Source organism: Myotis lucifugus, unplaced genomic scaffold (assembly GCF_000147115.1).
Source record: "Myotis lucifugus unplaced genomic scaffold, Myoluc2.0 scaffold_52, whole genome shotgun sequence".
NCBI lineage: Eukaryota > Metazoa > Chordata > Mammalia > Chiroptera > Vespertilionidae > Myotis > Myotis lucifugus.
The window spans coordinates 6248596-6272894 of NW_005871100.1; the positions used below are offsets into that span (position 1 = coordinate 6248596).

At 38.1% G+C, this 24299-nt stretch overlaps 1 protein-coding gene across 4 annotated transcripts in view; it reads right to left on the minus strand.

The window, feature by feature from the left end:
- KLHL7 (kelch like family member 7) overlaps nt 1-24299 on the minus strand; it is a 44181-nt gene that overhangs the window by 15465 nt on the left and 4417 nt on the right. For 3 of the 4 annotated variants that reach the window (XM_006088806.3, XM_023753855.1, XM_006088808.3), the window contains 6 exons: nt 16537-16639; nt 14703-14796; nt 14264-14388; nt 10320-10495; nt 8529-8703; nt 6202-6344 (listed from right to left, as the gene is read on the minus strand). In XM_006088806.3, the coding sequence (XP_006088868.1) occupies nt 6202-6344; nt 8529-8703; nt 10320-10495; nt 14264-14388; nt 14703-14796; nt 16537-16639 (816 nt within the window). Of the gene's footprint in view, nt 1-6201; nt 6345-8528; nt 8704-10319; nt 10496-14263; nt 14389-14702; nt 14797-16536; nt 16640-19364; nt 19549-24299 lie in introns of all 4 variants that reach the window. The other variant, XM_014455910.2, reaches the window with a different exon arrangement.

The following is a 24299-nucleotide window of genomic DNA, read 5'->3' on the forward strand; positions in this document are numbered from 1 at the left end:
TCTTCCTCCCTGCTCTCAAACACCTACCACTAAAAAACAAAACTCAAACCTGAACTACACAGAAATTTAAGTATGAAATGAATGTTCATACCTGTTCAGTCCAAAAATCAAACCTGACATGAATATTATGCTCAATAACAGCCCTTCTCCTTTGAGTATAAAGAGATGAGGTAGTAGGTAAATTCCACTGCTAGCAACCTGCCAGTTATTTCAACACAAGATTTGTCTTTAGATAAACTCTGACATGTACTTTTTAAAATTTTAATTTAATTTAATTTTTTCCATCACCTTTTATCGCCTCTATGCCCTCTACCACCTCCACCCATCCCCCTCCACCCGTAATCACCACACTGTCCCGACTTGTAATTTTTAATCTTGTCACAGGAAGGCATATTACACTTTAAATGATTATCTCAAATCCCCAAATGCAGTAACATACTCATTTAATAAAATGTTCTCACCAGTGGGACAAACACCGACTCTGTCTCAGATGTGCAGAGTACAGGAGATAATGCAGATGGCCAAGAGGTTTGGAAGAGGTAGGGAAGGCGAACAGAAAAAAATGAAGATGGTGAGTCTTTTTATATTTGAATATGGAAAAACTAAGGATGGCAAGGAGAACCTGAGTGAACACAGATCAAAAAAAGAAAAAAAAAGGGAGTCAAGTGAACATAATGGATATTCACATAAATCCTAAAATTTAAACTTTTTGTTAATAGACCGGAAAACTGAAGTCTAGCAAGGCTAATTGACTTGCTTAAGTCATAAACCTAGATGTGAAATGTCTTTCTCCACATTAGTTGCTTTCCTTAAAAGGAACAAAAAAAGGCCTCACAAAAGAAAAATGAACAATGGCCCAGTCCTTCCTTTCTTTTGCCTATGCCTAATTTCCTTTTTTTTTTTTAAACACAATGTTGTTAGATTCCATTCGATTAAATAATACTTTGTAAACTCTGACTTGAAGGTAACTTCACTTCTTTCTCCCGTCCCCCCCCACCCCCCCAGGTCTTTTGATTTAGGGCCAACCGATATTTAAACTCAGTCCTATAAGACCAACTGACAAAACTGCCTGTGAAATGTTATATAAAGTTATACTGGTTCATTCACCCTTGAGTACAGGCCTATCTCAGAGATATCATGGGTTTGGTTCCAGACCATTGCAATAAAGCAAGTGTCTCAATAAAGTATTTGTAATCTTTTTGCTTGTGGACAGTGTAGTTGACAATTTGGAAAAAAAATGCAACATCTGTGGAGCACAATGAAGCAAAGCACAATAAACCCAGGTGTGCCGACTCCCACATTGGGCCAGACACTCATCTCAGTGATGAATCTACTTCAGAGTTCTGAGTAAGAAAATGTACTCTGTGCGGCTCTGTGGCTGAGCGTCAATGTTTCTATCTCTCTATTCCTCTCCCGTCCTCTCTCTCTAAAATCAATTAAAAAAAACAACCCCACAAACAAAAAAACAACAATGGTACCTTTTTTTTTTTTTTTAAAGAAAAACAAAATGTACTGAGGGTAAACCCCCTGGACCTGATGGCTCCATGTAACATGGCTTCCTATGGTTTTCTGTCTTTATCCTTTACAGGCTCTGCCCTCACCCTGTGGACTTACTCCTTCTTTGTTTTTGACAGGAAATATGCAGAATCCCCTTTTCTCTAGGACATACTCTCCTATTTCTCTACCATATGTAAGTGGTGAGCCAAGACCCTTACAAAATTCTAAGTTCTCAGAACTCATCATTTCATTGACAAGAAGAGTCCAAATAAAAACTGGTCAATTAAATCAACTTTTTTTAGGCATCAATATCATCAGACATTCCCATGTTACTATTTGAGAACACCAACACTGATAGAGTAGAGCACTGTATATAGATAAATAACTCTTTTAGTAATCACTAAGCACTTGAACACTTTTTTAAAAAAGGTACAGGTAGGGAAGGGAAAGCTCAGCAGGCTTTATAAAAGGACAATAACAAGAACAGTATCATTTCAATTCAATACAGCAACCCAAGATTTCCCTTTCTGTCAATTCTCAGAAAAAATATTAAGATTTTCTTTCTTATCATTTTCAATCAGCAATTAATGTAAGTATTTGCACTTAATACAAATATCTGCCTCCTCTCACCAGTGATATCCAAAGAATATCTAAAGATAACAGTTTACAGAGATATTGGCTTAATTCTAGATAATCCAATTTAAGTAACAATGTTTAAATTGTCCCCTTTGAAGGAGATCAAAAATTATCATTTTTGGCTGGTAGAGAACACACAAAAATGGATTCCCTTTAATGACAGTTAAAACCATTTTAACATTTGTGAAAATATTAAGTTCAAGAATTTTAAAATAAAAAAATTCCTATATAGTACATTTTATTAAGCAGTCCACTTGAATAATGAAATATTATGTTCACTTTGGGAAATTTAAGGTAAATAATAATTTATAATGAAATCAGCCTCCCCAATTGTTTTAAAAGACTAATCAACTAATATTAAAAAGTTATATACAAATAATGGTAAATGGTGCAAATTTTTTCAAGATGAAGTTTTATAGCAAAAAGAAGGAGTGGGTTGGTATTTCTAATAGAAACATTTAATAAATAATGTAATGAGATTCTAATGGTGTTAGCATCAGGGAATAAGAGAGAATTGATAAAAAGAGGATGTTTTTATTGGTAGTTATTGCCTCAATTATTTGAAATTTTCCACCAGAAGTCTAAACATTTGTGGTTGAATATACAAAATAGCAGTAAGTATGGGCTATTTATAGGAGTAAGGAAAACATCAAGTGAGAATTCTGAAATTATAGTCTCATCTCCAGGCTGGTGCAGAATATTTATCTCTTTTCGACTGTCCAATAAAAAATAAAAAAAAATCAAGGAAAGTGTTAGAGCTACAGACCAAAAAAACAAAGTGCTAAGAGTCATTCCACATTTGCCTTATTCTAGAAACAATGCTCACTGTCTCCTAAATGAAATCAGGATTCTCCTTGCTCCTCTGCATATCAAATAACTATCTACTTTATGTTAAGATGAAATATTCCCACCAAAACATGATTAAGTCTTTTTAACTATCAAATCCAACACTATGGTTAGGCTTTGGGAACTAGGTGGGTATATAACTATTATCAACACCTGAAAGCTGTGATTATAGAATTACAACCGAAACTCCTATGATTTCAGTTTTTGTTTGGAAAAATAGTATATTTATAAATGTCCTGCTCTTGACTCAAAAAGACCCTGAAAAATTTAAAAACACTGAAATTAAATAGCCACTGAAGTGTCAATAATCTTAACCTTAGCTGATATGAAATAGATGTGCAGGTGTAACAATCTTTTAAGTACATTGACATTGTGCTTATTCGATTGTATTGCTAACCTGATCCTCCTTCCTTGAAGAGGTCTTTTTGATGTCGGACAGCATATTTACTCTACGCATTATGATGTTAAGTATTATAATAAGAAAGAGAAGCTGTTGCTGGTCTCCTTCTCTACCAAACTAGAGGAGGAACTGCCAGGAATGGTGGCTCTGTTGCAGCCAGGCCAGATGTGGTCTTATTGGACCAGACTGAAACAACCACTAAAACTCGGCATATAGCTAACACTCTGGCTAATGAACATTTCTGTTACTGCCTACCCAGACCATTAGATGGAATTTCTTTTCAACTGGCAAGGAAAGGAGGTCTGACCTTGAGGATCTCCTTGGAAATGAAGAGTACTTTGTTGCCCCAAGAATCTCCTACATATTACAGATGACACATATCCTGTATTTGGGTGTCCTACTTTTATACTTTTACTGGGTAAACCAAAAACCTGCCAATTGCAAGTAAAATTCAGAGCAGGAGAATGCTCTGTAAGTGAGACAGCTATAGTAGTACAGCTCAGCTGCTCAGGCTACACTGTGATCCTGGGCATCAGGGTGCTGCATGTGGCTTCAAGCATGTCCCAATATGATCACAGAGCATGCCACTGGGATTCTGGAGCAAGCCAACCTACTTTAAGCAGGTACCATTTAAAAAAGTTTTTATTGATTTTAGAGAGAAAAGGAGAGGGAGAGAGGAACATGGATGGGCTACCTCCTGCTGGGGATTGAGCCCACAACCTGGGCATGTACCTGACTAGGAATCAAACCTCTTGGTGCATGGGACAACGCCCAACCAACCGAGCCACACCAGGCAGTGCAGGTACCATTTTCTCAGTAAACATCTAATGGCTGGCCACTAGTTCTAACAGACAGCAAATGCCTAACACTAAGGGAATCCAGGTGACCATATCATTCATCCTTTTTGGAGTTTACCTGATCTACCAAATCATAAATAGCATGCTTTTAACCAATAATCTGATATGTAAACATAAGACTGGGCTTATGGAGGTCCCAAAGGCACAGAATACCTGAACAGCTAATTACAACCCTTACCCACTAGGCTTTTTCCCTCAACCAGGATTATATCTTCATGGAGGCAGTCCCTATAAATCAGCTGATAAATTTGAGAAATCTGAGCTTAGTTCATTTGCGACAGTACTAGCGAAAAGAGGACTGCTAAAGCATTACAGTCCCTGCAGGGAAGGTACTGAGAGACCATACAGAAGAAACATATTCTGATTTGGCAAAATTTCAAGCAGTTCCTTTTATTGTCCATTATACCTTTCAGGACGGAAAGCCTTTGGTCAGTTTTTTTTTTTAATCAATTCTTAGGCAGTGGTGAATAATTTATCCAAATGGGTACAGATTTGGAATAAGCAAGAATGGAAGATTGCTGACAAGGAGAACTGAGGAAAGATAAAGCAGATGGCTGTCCGGAAAGGACACAAATTTGTGTCCAATATAAATTCTATCCAGAGTGCCTACAATTGCAGCAAAAACCTCTTAATCATCATGTGGACAGGGCTGCATCTATCTCTCTCCCCCACTCCCAATCTGATACTTGCTCAATGGCCTTAAGAAGGACCACAATAGCAATGATAGAGGCCTGCATCAGCCAGTGGCTATAGAAGCTAATGACCCCCTCCCCGCCCGCCCCATGTGACTATCCTCTACTGGTCAGGATCCACTCTTGTCAATAATATTGGCCAATAGTAGGCCCTCGATTTGTTAACATACCTTGAGGGAACCAGTTAGTTACTTAATACCAGGCTAACTATACTGGGACCTTTCCATTGTTGAAGGGACAATGCCCTGCCCTTACTGGAACTGATACTTACTCTGGATTTGGATTGGCCTTTGTGGTCTTTTGCACTCTTAACACCGCCACCATGTGTTTTGATAAATGCCTTGTACATCACCACTACAGTATTACACACAATGCCTCCAAGCACCCGCTTCAGTGAGAAAGATCAGATAAGTATCCTGATGTCAACAGGATGCTCTGGACTCTTCAAGTATCTATCATCAACCAAAAATAGGCCTACAAAACGATGAAAGAGACCCTTATGTGCTTAGACTCAATACCAATTATAGACTTGCAAGGATGGGGTGCTATCTTTTAGGACTGGCATCTGCTGTGTCCCAGCAAATACTGTATCATAGTATCAGCAAAATATTGTTTTATCTCCCCTACAGCCAAAAACCCAGGTCTAAGACACAAGGGGCAGAAATGTCTGAGTGGACTCTAGTAAGGTTATAATTAATGATCTATTTTTTAAAATTGTGTCCTACACCTGTGACTCAGGCTCTGCTGGCCCAACTGGCACATGTACTGGAAAATACATTAAACTTGGTGATCAATTCCAGATGGTTGCATTAAAGGTAATTTTGTCTTTTCTCTTGTGATTTTCTAGGTTTTCCAAATTTTCTAAAATGACTTTGTATTATTTTATATTAAACATAATTACTGAACAAAAACAAAGAAAAAACATGTACTCCAGACGCAGATATTCGTTGGAAATGGCACATAAGGAAGACAAGGAGTTGTAACAAAAGCAAGGAGTTGCTAACAAAATGAGGTAAGATAGGAGAACTGGTGCTCCATTTCCTTTGGTAGTGGTCACTGTGCCGCACTCCAGAGCAATTATGGAAGCATTTGAAATCTGACTAAGCCTCAGTTTCCCAATTTATAAAAAGAAGATGAGAACTCTTGTTTCTCATAAGGTATGTGAAGGAACACATAAACAGTAACATCTCTACAGGCATGAGTTATTACTACTGGTAGTAGGTGAGTGTCTACTTGCTCAAAACTTTCCGAAAGAAAAGGAAAAATGAGTTACCTTTGGGTTAAAATATCTACAAGACTGTGGTTGAGAGCCTCCAAACAGGGCTATGCGGTAGTCATGTTTCTTTCTTCTGGGCCTTGTGCCATCTACCAGCTCTTCTCGATCCTCCGGAGACAAGAGATGATACCTCATTCCACCTGTAGAAAAATACATGGCAACTCTTTAAGAACTTCAGGAACTTTAATGCTTTGGGGGGAAAATCCACCCAAACATAATAGTGCTTTTATTTGTGAAAATGTTTTTCTATCAGCCCTCTATGAGGGGGAAGAGACAGGAGAAATGTGTAAGGATCTGAGTCCTAACCAATTTATTATTCTCAGCAATTACCATTATGCTGATTGCCCCACCCACTACTACATACCAGTGGATTATCTGGCTCTTCAAGCAATAGCTGCCAAAATAATAATTATTGAAATTCAGATCTCCTAACCCAGCAGTTCTCCATCTTAAACATACATTAGAAACCACCTAGGAAATCTATGAAAGCAAGCTAGGGCCATACCAGACTAATTAAATAAAAATCTCTGGTGGCAGAGCCCAAGCATTGTTGGTATTGACCCCTTAAAATATAGATTAAAGCCCTAGCTGGCCCAGCCTGCATGGCTCAGTGGTTGAGGGGTGAGGACACATGCTGCTTGATCCCCAGTAGGGGGCCTGTAGGAGGCAGCCAATCAATGATTCTCTCTCATCATTGATGTTTCTCTCTCTCTCTCCCTTCCTTTCTGAAATCATTACAAATATAATAAATAAATAGATAGATAGATAGATAAATAAATAAGTAAAAACAAGCCCTGGCCTGGTGGCTCAGTTAACTGGAGTGCTATCCTATGCATCAAAAAGATTTCGGTTCCATCCCTGGTTGGGGCACTACAGGAGGCAACTAATCAATGTTGTTAGTGTTGACCCCTGAAGGAAACATGAACTGTGGCTCCTTCATTGATAGGCTTTTCCTCTCCAAGGACAGGACTGGGGACAAGCACTCCAGCCCCTTTCCCTGAGGAACTTCTTGCTCCCCTTAGGCTTATTCCTTTGGGAGTTATTCCTGTGAGGGTCTGGTTATACTTTTAATGAAGAGAGAGACTAAAAAAAAAACAAAAAAACACACAAAAAAACTGCCTAAGGGCGAAGGGTAAAATAGTCATTTGCTTGTTTCAATATTAGCTCCAAGTGGAGGTAAGGTATCCTCCTTTGAGAATTTATGATGACAGCCCTGCTCTCCTGAAGGTTTGAGGTTTGAATTTACCTACCTGTAAGTCAAAGAAACCATAAGCCAAGAAAATTTCCAAACAGTCTGGATTATTGTACCCAGGGTACTTGGCAGAAGCAAATACTATTCTCCTCTTGAGGAGAACAGGGAAAATCTGCAGGAATACAACCCTGGCCTCCCAATATTTCTGGCAATTAAGATCAATCAAATATAAACTCATAATGTAAAAATACAAAACAAAAGGATTTAAGCCACAGAAATAAGTAAATAGAACTAACAAACAGCAGCATTTGGTCTCCAAAAACCAAATGGTATTCTCAAACACAAAACAAAAAGATATGGGGTTTGTCAAGATTCTAAGTATTTATTGACTGCATATTCTTTCTCAGGAACCTCTGGGGATACATTAGATTAAATAGAGAGAATTAAGGACGGGGAAGACCTGGTGTCCAGGAAGACAGCAGATCTAACACAGGAGAGGAGTGAGAGGACATCCCAGCATTGCTGAGAAGGGAAGCCCAAGGACAAAAATTGTGGCTTAGGCCTGGAGAGTAAACAGTCCATATTGGAATAGGCAGAGGCAGGCTCCATGAAGAATATTTCCAAGAAGTAAAATAAAAGCAAAAGATTGTTTAATTGTACCGATAATTTCATCAAGTGGCATTTTACAGAGGGGTTGGGACTTAGCCTGCAAGTCATGAAAAACTAAGTAAATGGAAAAAGGTTGCAATTATTAGCTCCAGGCTATAAAAAAAACCCCACAAACAAAACAAAGGTGTTTAAGAAAGAAAATGTGATCACTATTTGGCTAAATAAAATAAAGGAAACACTAGAAACAAAGTGCATGAAAACTATCGTACACAAAAAGGAGACAAAGCATAAGTAATATGTATATATTTTTTCCTTCTATCACACAAGTCCCTATAAAATAAGGACTGGGGCTAAGTCCCCATCCAGGTAGACAGCTGCAACTTCAAAGGATTAATTATCTGGAAGAGCTAAGTCTTGAATGTTTCTCCCTGGCTACTGAGTCTGATTCATTCTAAATGGTCTTTAAAGCCCATGAAAAACTGGTTACACGATAAGGTTATAAATGGATATTAAAGCAACTTACTTATCACCATCTTAAGGCATTCAGGATTGTCTTGAATAAGTGGTTCAGCTTGTACTGTTTTACTTAAGAAATTCTTTGATATAAGAGGAAACCTGACTTTAGCAAGGATATCAACCATAAATGGCTGGCGATTAGGTTCATCGTATTTCAACCACCTGACTGCAGCATCATAAACCTAAGGGGGGGAAAAACAGCTTAGTAAAGTTCTTAGATGGCAGGAACATTTCCAGTTACCTAGATTTACTCTCACATCGAAGGGGAAGAATCTCATAACCACTATTCCCAATATTTTATTCAAATATTTGCTTTCATACCCAAACAAAACAAAGCCTATATTTTAGAACAGTTTACACACTGCTCTAGTGATTCTTTTAGGTAACATGTTTTTTAGAGTTACTACTACATAATGTAGTGACAGGGAGAATGTTGAATTTATGGGTTTTCAAAACAAATTACATTCCCTTTTTGGAAGGAGATATGATGCATATTTCTACTGAAAAAAAATCAATATATGTTCATTTGGTAACAGGAAAACAGGTTAATTTCCTAAGAGGCCTTCCACCTCAAAAGATGTGAAAGTCACCTATGATTTTATTTAATCTAATATGCTTGAATTGTGAAATGATAGACTTATCTACTTTCCAAAAACTTTATAATATACAAATTTTATATTTAAAAAATAAATTATAAGATTTTTATATAAGAATAATTTTCTAAAACAATACTGTGGCTCATTTAACTGTACCAAATAAATCCAAGTTTATTAATATAACTTGATTAACAAATCACAGTTTAAACACACTGAAAGCAAACATTATTTCATATACATACACATCTACCATCTAAACATTGAGCTAGATAAAGTTAATTTTGGGTTGGTATTAACAAGGCCTAAGCTCTAATCTCCCTATGAGTTCATTTTTTATGGGAATTGGTCTATTTTTTTTAAATAAACTTTTTCTTTTGGAGTAGTTTTAGATTACAGAAAAGTTACAAAGGTAGTTCAGAGTTCCCAATTATCCTGCACCCAGTTGTTGAAATGTTACATTAGTATGATACTCTTATTACAACTAATGAACCAACATTGATACATAATTATTAACTAAACTTTGTACTTTTAAACACTTTCTTTAGTTTTTATCCAATGCTTTATCCAGGAGAAAGCATTTCCCTGTCTTTGCCAGCATCTAGCAACCACTTACATTTCTTGGCTTGCAGCCCCTTCCTCCCATCTCCAAAGTCAGCAATGGCCAGCTAAGTCTTTTTCACATTGCATTACTCTGACACTGACTCTTTTGTTTTCCTTTTCCACATTTAAGGATGCTTATTACACTAGAGGCCCAATGCACGAAATTTGTGCAAGGGGCTCGGCCCTCGCAGCCCCAGCTTCGTCCGGAAGGTCGTCTGGACGGTCGTTGCGCTGTTCGGCCGTTCAGTCGATTTGCATATTACACTTTTATTATTATAGATGGAGCCCATCAAGGATAATCTCATCTCAAGATCCTTAACTTAACCACATTTCTAATTCCATGTAAGGTAACCTATTCATAGATTACAAGGATTAGGATATAGACATTCTTGGGGGAGGCATTGTTCTGCCTACCATGGTACCCAATAGCTTTGTGTCTACCAAGTGGACTAACTTTTCCTATGAAACAAACTTTGGGATACTCTATATGAAAAACACATTCTTTTCTAATTGATTCTTTTTCTTGTCATGTATCCCAACATGAAGCATAAGATTTAATATAGACATTTACTAAGAAAAATGTGAGAAAGCAGTTTAGTCACCTGATCCTCTGCTCTCACAGTCAAAGTGTCCTGGTTGAGGAGATGTGTAACTCGCTTGACATCAAGTTGTAGAAATTCATCAGTTTTGTAAACTTCGGTAAAATGTTGATGAATAAAGTCATCTGCAGTTGCTTTCAATTCCGGACAGTCTAGACACTCTGCTAGCACACTTATACCTAAACACAGAAAGAAAATGAATAGAAAAATCACCTTTAAAAAAGCCTAAACCTACAATGAAGATAAAATGTGACTCCAAGAAGCCTTCATGAATTTCATAAACCTGGGTTACTTTTTCTTCCATTGATTTGTCTATTTTTATGCCATTTTATGTATGGCTGATTCTGATATTTTGTAGGACAAGCCCCCTTCAACATTTTTTCAAGCTTTTCTTGGCTAGGTTAAACATTTTCTCTTGTATATTAATTTTAAAATAAGCTTATCACATTCTACTTTAAAAATCCTGGTATGATTTTAACTAGGACTAAACGTAATTTTTAAATTACTTTGGGGACAGTGACAACTCGGCAATCTGGAAGAGCTCCACTTAGGAACATGAATATCTCATTTATTCAGATTTTTGATTATTAATTAATTATATAATTTTCTTCATAGAAACCCTATATTTTCCATTCAGCCTTTTCCTAGCAATTTAATTTTTGTTTGGGAATTAATTGATTTATGATGTTACATTATCAGGAATCTGCAAAGTCCTTACTGTCGATTGGCTATATTTAGTCACATTCCACTGTAGAGTCAGCAGCTAAGAATATTTTTTAATATTTTTGAAGTGTTGTGTGTGTGTGTGTGTGTGTGTGTGTGTGTGTATATATATATGTATATATATATATATTCTCCCCCAGGGAAGAAGGAGGGGGAGGGGAAGGAAAAAAGAAGGGAAGGGAAGGAAGTGGGAGAAGGAGGAGGACAAGGAGGAGTGAGAAGGGCCACATACTATCTCTCCCTTTACAGAAAAAGTCTGCCAATCTCTCTCCTAAATAAAACCATTGGTTATTGTATGTGATCTCCCTTCAAAGTCATGATATAAATTTTTTCAGTTCATTATCATGATTTTCCATGTTTCAACTTCATGTTGTCTTCAGATAATGAGCTTTGAAGCTTTATTATTTATATCCTAAAAGTTCTAATAACTGATGCCTGCTAATAAACCTGTCACATTATAAATGTACTGACTGATGCCATGCATGGCAGATTTTCATGTTGAGCAGTCAGACGTATCTGTACACTTATGCTCCCATCAAGGAGATGGCATTTTCACTAAGAACCAGTATTTGTTTATTGACTAGTTTTTGATAGTTGAATGTGTTGCAATTATGCAATCTATTTAAATACCATACAGATCAATAAAATATGAATGTGAAAAGTAGTTGTTTCTATGAAAAGTAATCTTTTCTTCTTAAATATATTTTTATTGATTTCAGAGAGGAAGGAAGAGGGAGAGAGAGATAGAAACATCAATGAGAGAGAATCATCAATTGGCTGCCTCCTGCACGCCCCCTACTGGGGATGGAGCCCACAACCATGTGCCCTTGACTGGAATCAAACCTGGGACCCTTCAGTCTGCAGGACAATGCTCTATCCACTGAGCAAAGCCAGCTAGAGCTGAAAAGTAATCTTAAGGTTTAAGACAGATTTGAAAAAAGCTCAAATTAGGCATGACCAAGAAAACTGATAAAATCCAGAAAACACTGGGATTCTGTACGCAGGCTCTCATTAACTTATTGCTTTTTCTCCACCTGTTCCTTCTGAAATTCCTACTTCAAATTAGTGTCCCTATATCTTCTTTTCTTGTCATTTATCTTTTCAGTAATTGTTTCCGATTCTTTGCATTTTTCTTTTGTATCATGAGGCAATTTCCTGTTTGATATTTATTTATTTTTTTAGGTATTCCATTCTATTTTTTAAATTCAATGGAATTTCATGGATCCTTTCTATTTTAAGTTCTCTTCCATTTCTTATGTTAAATGGCTATAGCAGCCATTTATTTTGGCTGTTTACCTTGAGTTCCTGCCCCTCGAACTACTGGGTTTCTTTTAACTTTGTACATATGCCCTTTGCCTAATTCCATCAGCTGTCACGGATTCCTTTAGCACTCATAGAAGTCAGACTGTTGGGATCTTCTGGGTAGCAGAAATTGACAACTGATGAAAAATAAGATGGGAGTTCTCCAATCAGCTCTCAGGGGGAGCTATGCTCAGGGCTAAAAGGAAAACAGGCTGAAGCACTTCACTGGGGTACTGAGTAGCTGCACTTGGCTCATCTGGCTGGGCCACTGTCTTTGCTTCAGGCTTAGCCAGATTTTCAGGCTGCCCTTCCTCCCAGCTTTGTAATCAACGTTGACAGAAGGCACCCAGAGGTCAAACTCCTAAATGGTCTCCTCAGAAGTCCAAAGCTTAAGATGTGGTTAGCACTAACTTGCTTCAGGTTCCACACTATGCTTTGTACTGCCACATCCACTCCCTATATTATAGATGAATCACTCCAGTATGAAATTTAGAGTTAGGGAAACACACTTAAGCCATCATCTTCCAAATCCTCTTTAAAATCCTTTTTTTATAATACATTTTGAGCAAATTTATTTATATAAGGGAAAATAAATCGCAGGAATATAAATCTCATTGATATATGGAGCCACAAATTATGGACCAAGAGATAAAAGGGCTCATCCCAGAGTGTCTCTATTGGGGTTGAAGGCTGGTCTTTTATTCCTAATATAGGGATATTTTCACTATGTAAACCAATGGCTACCTTCAAAAAAGAATTCCATTAGTATATTCACCTGCACAGCTATTTCCCCTCCTGTCCCATCTGGTTCAGTTCCTTTTCTGGATACCAGAAACAATCTCATTCTCATCGCCTTTGCCTGGCTTTGATCCTTCCCTAAAACTTATTCCGCTTCCTCTTCTAAGATCTTTATCTCTGCACTCACAGTGAGGGGAAGGGGTGCCAGATGGAGCAATGAAACTGTCTAGGAGGAGGGAGCCTAGATAAGGGGGAACAGAGGAGGCTTGCCGAACTCCTGCATCTCCAGGAGCCCTTTGCCCCAGCCTTTGGCTTCTTGTCATCAGCACCCCTCATCTTCTCCCATGGGTCAAAAATCTCAGCACTGGCTGGATTCCCAGACCTCTCTCTCTGTTGTCCTTGATTTCACTTTCTTTCCTAGACTCCTACCCTGATCCTCTTCTACTCTGAATCACAGCAAGAGTAGGAAAATGTAATTACAAGGATCTGGATGTTCTTTCATGTGCTGCTGAGCATGATCTCACAGTGGAAGCATACCACACCGCACTCTGGAAAACTCTGATCAACTTTCTGTTTCTCCTGGTATCAAATACAAACTACTTTTATTAATGGCTTTAAAATGGAGTGCTACAGCAGCCCCTTAATTAGTACCTTACTGTACAGTCTAGGATTTTTAAGGCTTCTAGTATACAACAGTTAGCAGATCTGACTGTGGAGAGGCAGCACCGTGTAGCAGTGAAGGATAAGATTGCTTGAGTCCCAACCCCAGCTCCCTCCACATATCAGCTATATGACCTCAGCAAGTTACATACACTTAGTTTCCTTATCTGTGACAGATCACAGTAATCATAAGGGCTTCAACACAGGTAAACATTCATGTTTACATTATCTTATATCACACACCACCACCAGATGCAATCCTTACTCCTTTCTAGATAAACAAAAAATCATTAATAAAGCTATTGTATATTTTGGAAAATACTGATACAGTATTTGATGAGCTCATTGCTGCCCAAGTTAATATGTACTTCCCTAAGCTCTTCTTAAAATGTATTACTAGAAAAATTTCTAGTGTCTTTAAGATTAAATGGGGATACAGTTATTTTTTTACTAAAATACACATTAATGGTGTGTGTGTGTGTGTGTGTGTGTGTGTGTGTTTAAATAGGAATCTGATTTCTTACCAAGACAGTTTGAAGCATCAACTTGTTCTTTCAAAAAATCAACACACATTTTCTTCACAGGTTCAATTTGGTACTGGTTTGCTGCATCTAATAAAGACTGAACGTTGTTGCTATTCACAGAAATTCTGCAAATAAGTTAAAGTGAATATTAATTTCCTACATTTTTTATTTAAATAATGCTACTGTAGAATGCATCCCACTAGCCCCTGAAATTAAGCAAAAAATTAAACTTTCAGTCTTTGAATTAGTATGGCAGAGGACGTTCAATTTCCCATCCTGTCAACACAACCCCCTCCCCCCACCCAACCTCCCCACCGGGGCCATATCCTTGAAGTTTTTCATTCTGAAGAATCTGGAACACACTGATTTGCTACAATGCTTTGCCATGTTAGATCCCAACCTTATCCCTCCACTACAGAAATAGTCCTCCTTAACTTACCTAGCAGTATAAGCAAATTCCACAAGTTGTTCAATAATGTCAGGTTCAGCATCTTTGAGTTCTACTTCAAAGGACTTTGATTCAAGCATGTTAGCTAAAATGAAGAAGAGAAACACAAATGGCATGAGTACTACCACGGAGGAAACAGCTTATTCCAGGCCATGTAAACATGGAGAGGAATAAAAGGACAAGGACTTCTCTGAAATCAGTGAATTAGTGCACTTCTTAAAAAAAGGGGGGGGGGGGGCAAGTGAACAGAGAGAAATAAAACTGGACTTAGTATTTTCCCAACTTCTAAAATAATTTAGTAGCATTCTTTTAAATTGCTACGAGCAAAATGCCTCTGATGTTGCTAAAACAAACCTATGAGAAAAATGACCATTATATACAGTCAGCTACAACTAGCAAAGCTCTCCTCTTCCCCAAAATCCTGGCAGGTAGATACATTCCATAACTTGATGAAGCTCATGAAACAGTACTCAGTAGAGGTACAAGGACTTGGACCCAATTCTCAACTCCAACTCTAGGATTCTTTCTAGTATTATCTATATATGTAAAAGGCTAATATGCTAAGTGTCCTTCCACCTGTCCAACAGGTCGCTATGACACGCACAGACCATTTACAGAGAAACGGCAGCGTGGACCTGGCGCCGACAAAGCAACACTCGGCTTCCCCCAAGTAGGACACAGGCCCTGCCACCACCCTGGAATGACAGCCCACCAAATTGCAGCCAACACTGCGGGACCCCATGGCCAGCCCAGAAACGGTCACTGTGGGCACCGGGTAATGATGTCACGTAGCAACGCCCGGCTTCCTCTCCCTAGCAACTAGCCTCCTTGCAGTTTTTTCAGCCCAGGAACCCGACTTGCTTTATAGCCAGGTGGAAACATTTACACTTTAACCAAATGTCTGTGAAGTGTTTTCCCACGCCTCATCTCATTTGATCCTCACAGAAGTCCTGGAGTAGACATATAGGAGATTCAGTGGAATCTTATTTTCTTTCCATTAGCTGGAAAATGGAGATTTAGAAAGCTTAGAAACTTGACCCGACTGAAAAGAAGAAATGGTGGACCTTGAAAATGACTTCAGGTTTTCTCACTGTGCAGAATATAGTCAAACACTGCTACAGTTAAATATTTTACGCTTCTTCTCCCTGCGTGATCTACAATAATAATCTGTTTTGTGTTGATATTTACTGCTGTGTTGCTAACAATTACCTGAAAGAGAAGTGCTTTACTGGGCTGGAAAAAGTTTAGCTACATCAGAAAGCAGGTCTAATTAAGCAAGTTTATTCTATATATGTAAAAGGCTAAGTTGACTCGCACATGTGTGATACATATAAAGCTTTCACTGGTGCCAATCACACATGTGTGTTTCAATCTATCGTTGTCAACTGTGAATTTGGTTGACACTTCAATTATAGAGAAAGGGCGAACAGCAATATTAAAATATTTCCTCTAATTAATTTCCTTTCAATGTGCACGAATTTGTGAATCAGGCCACTAGTATGCAATATTTCATTTTTATTTAATTTAACTTGCTGGATAAAATGTCATAAGGTTTATCTGTTCCTTTGCCTTTCCACCAGAGGTTAAGAAGAAAACTGTAGGTATTTAAGTAGAAGCTGTATCCCCATAAATAGAGACCTGGGGCTTTTAGGGCGAATGAAATGACATGATTCCTTTGATTAATCATAACCATGACCACTTTTCAATCTCTTCACTGTTCTATGATCTTAACTTCTTTATAAACCAGGAAAAAAATGGCATGTTTTCATTTAGACCCATATCCTTCTCATAGAATAAATAATATGTTTGACCTTAAGATACTTACTTGTGAACATCAAGTTAAAAAAGTGACTGGCTGCTGCAAGGACAACACGATGAGCAGGTATTTTTCTTTCCTGGACCATAAGGATCACATCACACAATGTTTTCTAATCAAGAGAGAGAAAGAAATAAAATCAAAAGGGGCTCATTGTTTAAGGTTCTGGTTTAGCAAACGTATTAAACAGGTGCTTGTCAAATGCTTTATCTCTATTTCCTATTTAAATCTGTTTATTTTTCCAGTACAGAATTTGTTTATAATATGACCTATTTAGGAAGGACTTACAGAGTGCTGTCATGAGTTTTCTGTACCAAAATCAGGCACTGAGCTTCCCAACAGTTAGGAAATCTTTATAATCAGCAAAGAAGTAGTCTACTAATTTTTTAGGGAAGACAATTTTTTTTTTTTTCTGAGACAAATTCTAAGCTATTTATCACAGTGAGATATTATGGGGACAGTAAATGACATAATGACAATGTCCTTAATGGTTTTTCTTTCTGGCTTAATCCCTATGCACTTACTCCCCATCCCTCCAACAGAGCTGTCTGCTTGCTTTTTATCTATGAGTCTGCTCTATTTTGCTTGGTAGTTCAGTTTGTTCATTAAATTCCACATATGAATGAAATCATATGGTACTTGTCTTTTTCTGACTGACTTATTTCACTTACATAATGTTCTCCAGGTCCATCCATTCTGTTGCAAAGGTTTAAAACTTTGTTTTGTCCTAGCTGGTTTGGCTCAGTGAATAGAGCACTGGCCTGGGGACCAGAGGGTCCCGGGTTCGGTTCCAGTCGGGGACACGTGCCTTGGTTACAGGCTCCCCTCGGGCCAGGGCCCTGGTCAGGGCTCGCAGGAGGCAACCAATCGATGTGAGACACATCGATGTTTCTCTCTGTTTCCCTCTCTCTTCCACTCTCCCTAAAAAATCAATGGAAAAATATCCTCAGGTGAGGATTAACAAAAAACAAAAAGAAAAAAATAAATGCAATGCCTCGTTAAAAAACAAAAACAACTTTCTTTGTTTTTACAGTAGAATAGTATTCCATTGTGTAAATGTATGCTTTTCAAACATAACAATCTGCTTTTAAAAATGATCTATCCTTGATAAAATCAAGAGTACACACTGCATTTCCCAAGACGGTAGCCTTCATAGATCTAAATTGAAACAGAAACAACTCAGAATACAGAGTGGATGAACCAAAAGTCCATGCAGCACTCTCCGTAAACAACACTTCTCTCAAATGTACTTCTGATAGGAGCTGGGTACCAGTCACTTTTAAATTGTGATTTCTGGCCAAAGCCAAAACAGTCGTCACTCTAGATTGCTGAAAGAAGGCAGATTTAAATTAAGTACTACAAATGTTGGAAAAATTGAAAATTAAATAAAAAAGTAAGGTTTATTAGAACCATTAGAGATGAATTTCAAGAAAAAAAAAGTCCTTTCTGTAAAATAAAATTTCAATTACTTACTGAAATTAAATATATAATTTATAGGTAAGGCTCAGAGAACATTTACAGCCTGGGATATGTTAAACACTCTTAGGATCTGGGAAAATAGTACTTTCAGAGTAAAAAAAAAAAAATCTCTCACTCATAGAAATAGCTCAGAGGATATGGCATTTTGCATTTTTAAAGTATTTTGCTATAACTATTAATCTAGTTTCTGATAGATAAGTCACTGCTATTTCCTATTTTATTACTCCAGGAATAAAAATCCAAGTAAGACGGTAATGCTTAGATTGAGAAAGGAAATGGGTCCTAAACAGTTGGCTAAAGGATGAACATAATTTCCCTTTTATGGCTTATTTGAAGATTTTTTATAAGGCTACAGTACTGCTTAGAAATTATATGTAGATTACTTAAAGTTAAAGCTATTGTTATTCCAATAATGTCTTGAATTTTAAAAATGTTATTTCCTTTTATTTGGGGAGGAGGTTCAGAGTAGGCAAAACTCTCAGGTAATTTTGCTACAAACCACACCAAAAAAACCAACAATACTCAGGTACCAAAAACCAAACTAATGATTTGGTTACCACCAAAACAAGCTGATCAAGTAACTTAAGAGAAAAAAAGAGAAAAAGAAAGGGATCAGGGAAGGAAAGGAAGGAGGAAAAGAATATTGACAGGATAGCAAGCAAATAAGATAGGGGAGGGATCTATGGCTGCTGATGAAAAGTTCCAGAAAGTGCAGAGAGAGCTAAACAGAAATGTAGCCAAAAACCTTTCCAAGGCATTCTCAGCAATAGTTTTAGTGGAGTGATTTAATAGGCACTGGAGGACATTAGGGAAATCAGAGGGATCGTAGAGTAATTTAGTCTTAATCTAAAATTAATCTTTGGCTGGATATTAATGTTGTGTGTATGGGGTGAGGGGTGAAAGGGGAGGAATCTTTTTTATCCAAATGGTACATTTACTTGACTGTACTACAGTAGATCAATAGGTTTCAACAAGAGATGGGGCTGACCTAGAGAGAGTTCCCTCCTGCTATCAGTCATCTGGGGAAGAGGTGTAACCACGGATAAGAAATGGGAAGAGAAAGAGACTCAGGTAAATTGGAGAATGTGAGAGGTAACAAGTCCTAGGTGAATGAAGAGAAACAAAAAGTACCTGTTGAGCAATACACGTTCACTGGATAAAACAAGAAAAATAACCCTTGCAATTTCTCTATTTATGTCCCTCATATTAGTTATATCTTTGTATTAATTTCAGTTTTTGAATAGTCTCTTATAAACAGCACAGATTTTTGTGTGACTTAGTCGGAAGTTCTCACCATCTAAGAATATTTTTAGCAGTGTTTAATTCTTCATATTTATTACTGATAACTTATGTTTTACCTTACAAATGCCATCTTCTTTTATGCTATTTATTTTGCTTTCTTGCTGTCTTCTTTTTTCTTTAACTGCCAGTTGCTATTTTGGTCACATTTTCTTTGTACTTTTTTCTTCCTTTAGAGACTGACTTACAGATATGTCAAGTATTTGCAAACTGAACTCAGCAGGGTATTAGTCAAATATTGTTCTAGGAATGCAAGGAGGGTTCAAAAAGTAATTCTATTAATGCAATTCATCACATTGACAGTTAAAAGAGAAAAACTTCTTGTAGAAAAACTTCAATAGATGTAAAAGACTGTTGAATAAAATTCACTTCCTGAGACTTTAATAAAGAAAACGATGTGCCTGTATACTAAAGGTCAAATATCAGAACTCCATAGCAAACATCGCATTTAATGGTGAAACAGGAAAGGCATTCTCATTCAAGTTTGAAACAAGTGGAAATTTGATATATGATAAAGATACCATTTCAAAAATGTGGTGAGAGGGTGGAGCACAGACAAAGTTTAGGGCAGTAAAACTATTTTGTATAATGCTGTAACAGTTGATACATGTCATGATACATTTGTCAAAACTCATAGAATGTACAACAGAAAGAGTGAACCCTAATGTAAACTAGGGCTATTAATAATGTCACAATATTGGCTCATCAGTTGTAACAAATGTATTACACGAATGCAAGATGTTAATAATAGGGGGAACTGTGGGGGTGAGGGCGAAGGGGTAAATGGAAACTGCACTTTCTGCTCAATTTTTCTGTAAAACTAAAACTGCTCTAAAAAAATAAAGTATAAATTCAAAAAATGTAGTGAGAGATCAGATAATTGAAAAATGGTATTGGGATAACTGTTACACTTTTATGGAAACATTAGATTTCTGGCTCTTAATGTACTCCCTCTTCCTCTGGGGAAGGTAAGCCCTGGGAAGGAAGTTTCAGTCCTTTTCTTGAACTGTTACTTGTGGAAGAGTGACTATAGGACGGGCAAGAGTATGGTAGTGGTCACATGGAGCCAGGCCTCCGGGCTCATTCTTCTTCCATAATTCTGCCCCCAAGTGAACAGGGGAAAAGGGGAAACTCTAGGAGACCCAGCAGCTGAGTACATCTCATTGGCAAGTGTCTAAAAATTTTGTCTAAGAAAAACAATGTGTCTTATGAAACATTACGAATAGATGAAATTCTCTATATGGTAAACATAGTGTCCCTATTAGCCTTTTGATAAGTGAGTCCTCCCAGTGAGTTTAGTCTTAGAGTCTATCAATTACAGACAGCTGATAAACTGGCAAACTCTCAACCACAAAAGCCAAGATTTTATGTTTTTGAAAAACCCTCTTCAGAAATGGAAGTTTCTGTTCTCTTTTTGGTTGGGAACAATAATGTGGGTTAGGATTGTATAATAATGTCAAGCTCTGCACTATTTACTATAGAGATAGAGGAGATTTGCTTGGATTTCTTCAGGTTTGTGGAGATGGGGAGGATGCTGTGCTAATCTTAAGAGTTCTAGGGTCCCTTTGACATGCAAAAAAACAAGTGGCATGTGGCACCCACTACCTTGAAATTGGGAAATTCAGCTTTAGAGGTATTATATGAAATCTATTCCAGTGGAAGGCAGCCTACACTGCAGCTGCTGAGGAAGCTATCCTGATTACCCAAACACTTAGGCTTATGCCTTATTGCTGAGACTGAGCAGTATAAGAAACCAGGGAGAGCAGACATTTGCAATTCAATTGCTATCATTTTAATTTATAGGCGATCATAGAAGTGGGAATTTAATAAGAGGGCTCATAGGAATCAAATTTGGGGGATTTTATGTTGCTAGTTGGAATTAGATGCAATGCTTTAAGTCATGTAGTTCACTGCAGACTCTCTGGAACACTACGAATGACATATTGAGAAAAAATTGAGATGGGAAATGGAAGTGAACTTAATTGCTATCTATCCATTTCAAAGCTTTCTGGAGTAAAAACTTAAATAAGTTCCTAAACTAGTCTTCAGAGGACACACAAAAGAACAGTTATTGATAGAGGATGCTTCGTCAGCATTGAAGATAGAACAAAGCACTCCCTGTGCCAGTAAGAAAATAGATACCCTAAAAACAAAGTGAACTTGGAAATAAGAACTTATAGCTACGAGGTCCAGCTAACTTCTGTTGGAGTGGGGTGGGACTTTGGTGTCTGAATCCTACCAATGCAGGAAATTTATATAAGGACCAATGTCGAAATGAGATACAAGAGATCATACTGTTGACAGGTAGTCAGGTAATCCCCCATTATGCAGTGCTTCTCTAATAAAACAAAGTTGGAAAATTAGGCTTTTCCTAAGAAGCCCATATACATAGGTCTTTCTACTCACCTCTGCAAACCAATAACCTAAATTTTGGAATCTGCATATTTTTATGTCCTGCAAGGGGAAAAAAAAAAAAGATGGCTGGACCCCAATCCAGCTTATAGAGTCTACCATAAGACACAGCTTACGGTCCTGCTTAACTAGAAGTAGGTGGGCATCATTAATAAAACAGCAGTGTCTTAATCCTACCAGACCTGAGGCCCTGAACCTAACTGTCCCCTATACCTGGGCTCCTGAGCATTAAAGAGAAAAAACCAACATGATATAGAAAAATGTTAGTTACATGCAAACAAGTGGTTAGAATAAGATGGAACTTGGAGACATTGTAGAAAATAGGTCTACCTTTCATCTAGCGCCAATATTCCACCTTTGTGTGGAAATTACCGAAAAATCGGGTACAGCGGTCTGGTAGGGTTAAGCTCTAACTTAATTAGATTAGAATCTTGAGATCCCCCTTTCTCTCTCTCTCTCTCTCTCTCTCTCTCTCTCTCTCTCTCTTTCACTCACACACACACACACACACACACACACACACACACACACCAAAATTAGGAAGACAGATATAAGCTTGAGACCTCATTTCCTTTCCTTTGGGTGAGGTGAACGTTAGAAATGTTCTTCCCTTCCATGTTGCAGTTCTTTTGCCCTCTGTTCCCAATACCACACATAGATAGATACAGACACAGACAGACAGACAGACACACTACATTCTCCTTTTCAGAGAAAAAAAAAGCCTTATCAGTGGTTTTCTTTTTTTTTAAAATCCTCATCCAAGGATATGTTTTATTGATTTGAGAGAGGAAGGGAAGGAGAGGGATTGGGAAGGAGAGGGATGTAGGAGAGGAATATAGGAGAGGAAGGAGGGGAGGAAGAAGGGAGAGAAGGAAAAAGGGAGAGGGAAGGAATGAGGAGGGAATGAGAGAGAGGGAGGGAGAAAAATATTAATTGGTTGCCTCCCCTACACACCTTGACTGGGAATCGAACCTTCAACCCTTTTGGTGTATGGGACTACACTCCAACCAAATGAGCCACCTGACTGGAGCCAAACTTTTTTCTTTAAGCAGCAGAATCCACTTTCAAATGATCTGATTGTATATAATTTATATAGACAGACTGGTTTCTCTGTAGTCAGAACTAGCCTGGCAACCAAGGGATGGAAGAGTTCCTGTCACTAATTTTGATCTTAGTAATGTCTTTCTGGGGATAGATTCTGTAAATCTAGAGATTTAGGAACCCTAAAAAGAATGATTCAACCAAATGATACAACAATATTTTTACAGAACTGCAAGTTAAGACTGCGACCTTGTCATTTTGGGCTCCTTGTGCCACTGGGTAAAAAGAACAAAAGTTATTACATTTAGCTAGGTGCCTGACTCTAGCCATCCATGGGGGAGAAGATGGCTGGAACTCAGGGGATCCCCTTGGCTACCTTTGGTTGTCAGGAGACACAGCACTCCATGAGTTCCTATGTATCTTCCTGGACATAACAAGAATGGAAGGTCCTGCCACTTTTTACCCCGCTGTTTTGACAGCGAGTGACCCTAAGGGATGAGATAATGCCTCCCCTCCAGGATAAAGAGCAGGCTTGCTTATTGCTTGCTATAAAAATGGTAGATTTCTTAGCTCAGTGTCCACCCATTGGGCCCCCACCATGTTGCCCTCACAGCACTGTGTTGTGAGTAATCAAGTCTGTGGTCTCTGACACCAGAGTCTCATGTCTTCTGCCAACATCCATTAAACAGCAACAGGATAACTAATCAGCCTTTAAGTAACATCAAATCCCAGACCCAACACTGGTCCGCCAAATCTAGTGGTAAATGTTAGTAAAAGACTGAAGTAATTGTATATACAGGCAAGACCAAAGGCTTAAGATACCTAGGACTAAAGGATTAGGTCACCCCATTGGATAACGAACCGTGAGGAGCTGGCTAAAGACAAAGAATAGGAACAGACAGTGAAAGAAGTCATAAATACAATAATAAATAATAATAAAAATATTAATGAATAAATAATAATAAACAATGAATGTGGCTTCTACTTTCATTTCCATCCTTGTTCTTATATTTATACTAGAGGCCCGGTGCATGAATTTGTGCACCAGTGGAGTCCCTTGGCCTGGCCTGTGGGATTGGGCTGAAACCAGCTCTTCGACATCTCCTGAGGGGTCCCGGATTGCGAGAGGGCGCAGGCCAGGCCAAGGGTCCCCACCAGTGCACGATCAGGACCAGGGAGGGATGTGGGAGGGCTCCAGGGCGTGTCTGGCCCATCTCACTCAGTCTCGATTGGCCTGACCCCAGCAGCAAGCTCACCTACCGGTCAGAACATCTTCCCCCTGGTGGTCAGTGCACATCATAGCGACTGGTCGACCAGTTGACTGTCTGCCCCCTAATGGTGAATACACATCGTAGTGAGCAGTTGAGTGGCCTTAGCATATCATTAGCATATTACTCTTTGACTGAACAGCCAACTGGATGACCAGACACTTATCATATTAGGCTTTTATTATATAGGATAAGTTTAAACTAGTTTCCTATCTTCTTTTCCATCCAGAATCATACCAAAACATCTATTATTACTTAGTCCTTAGGATCTTG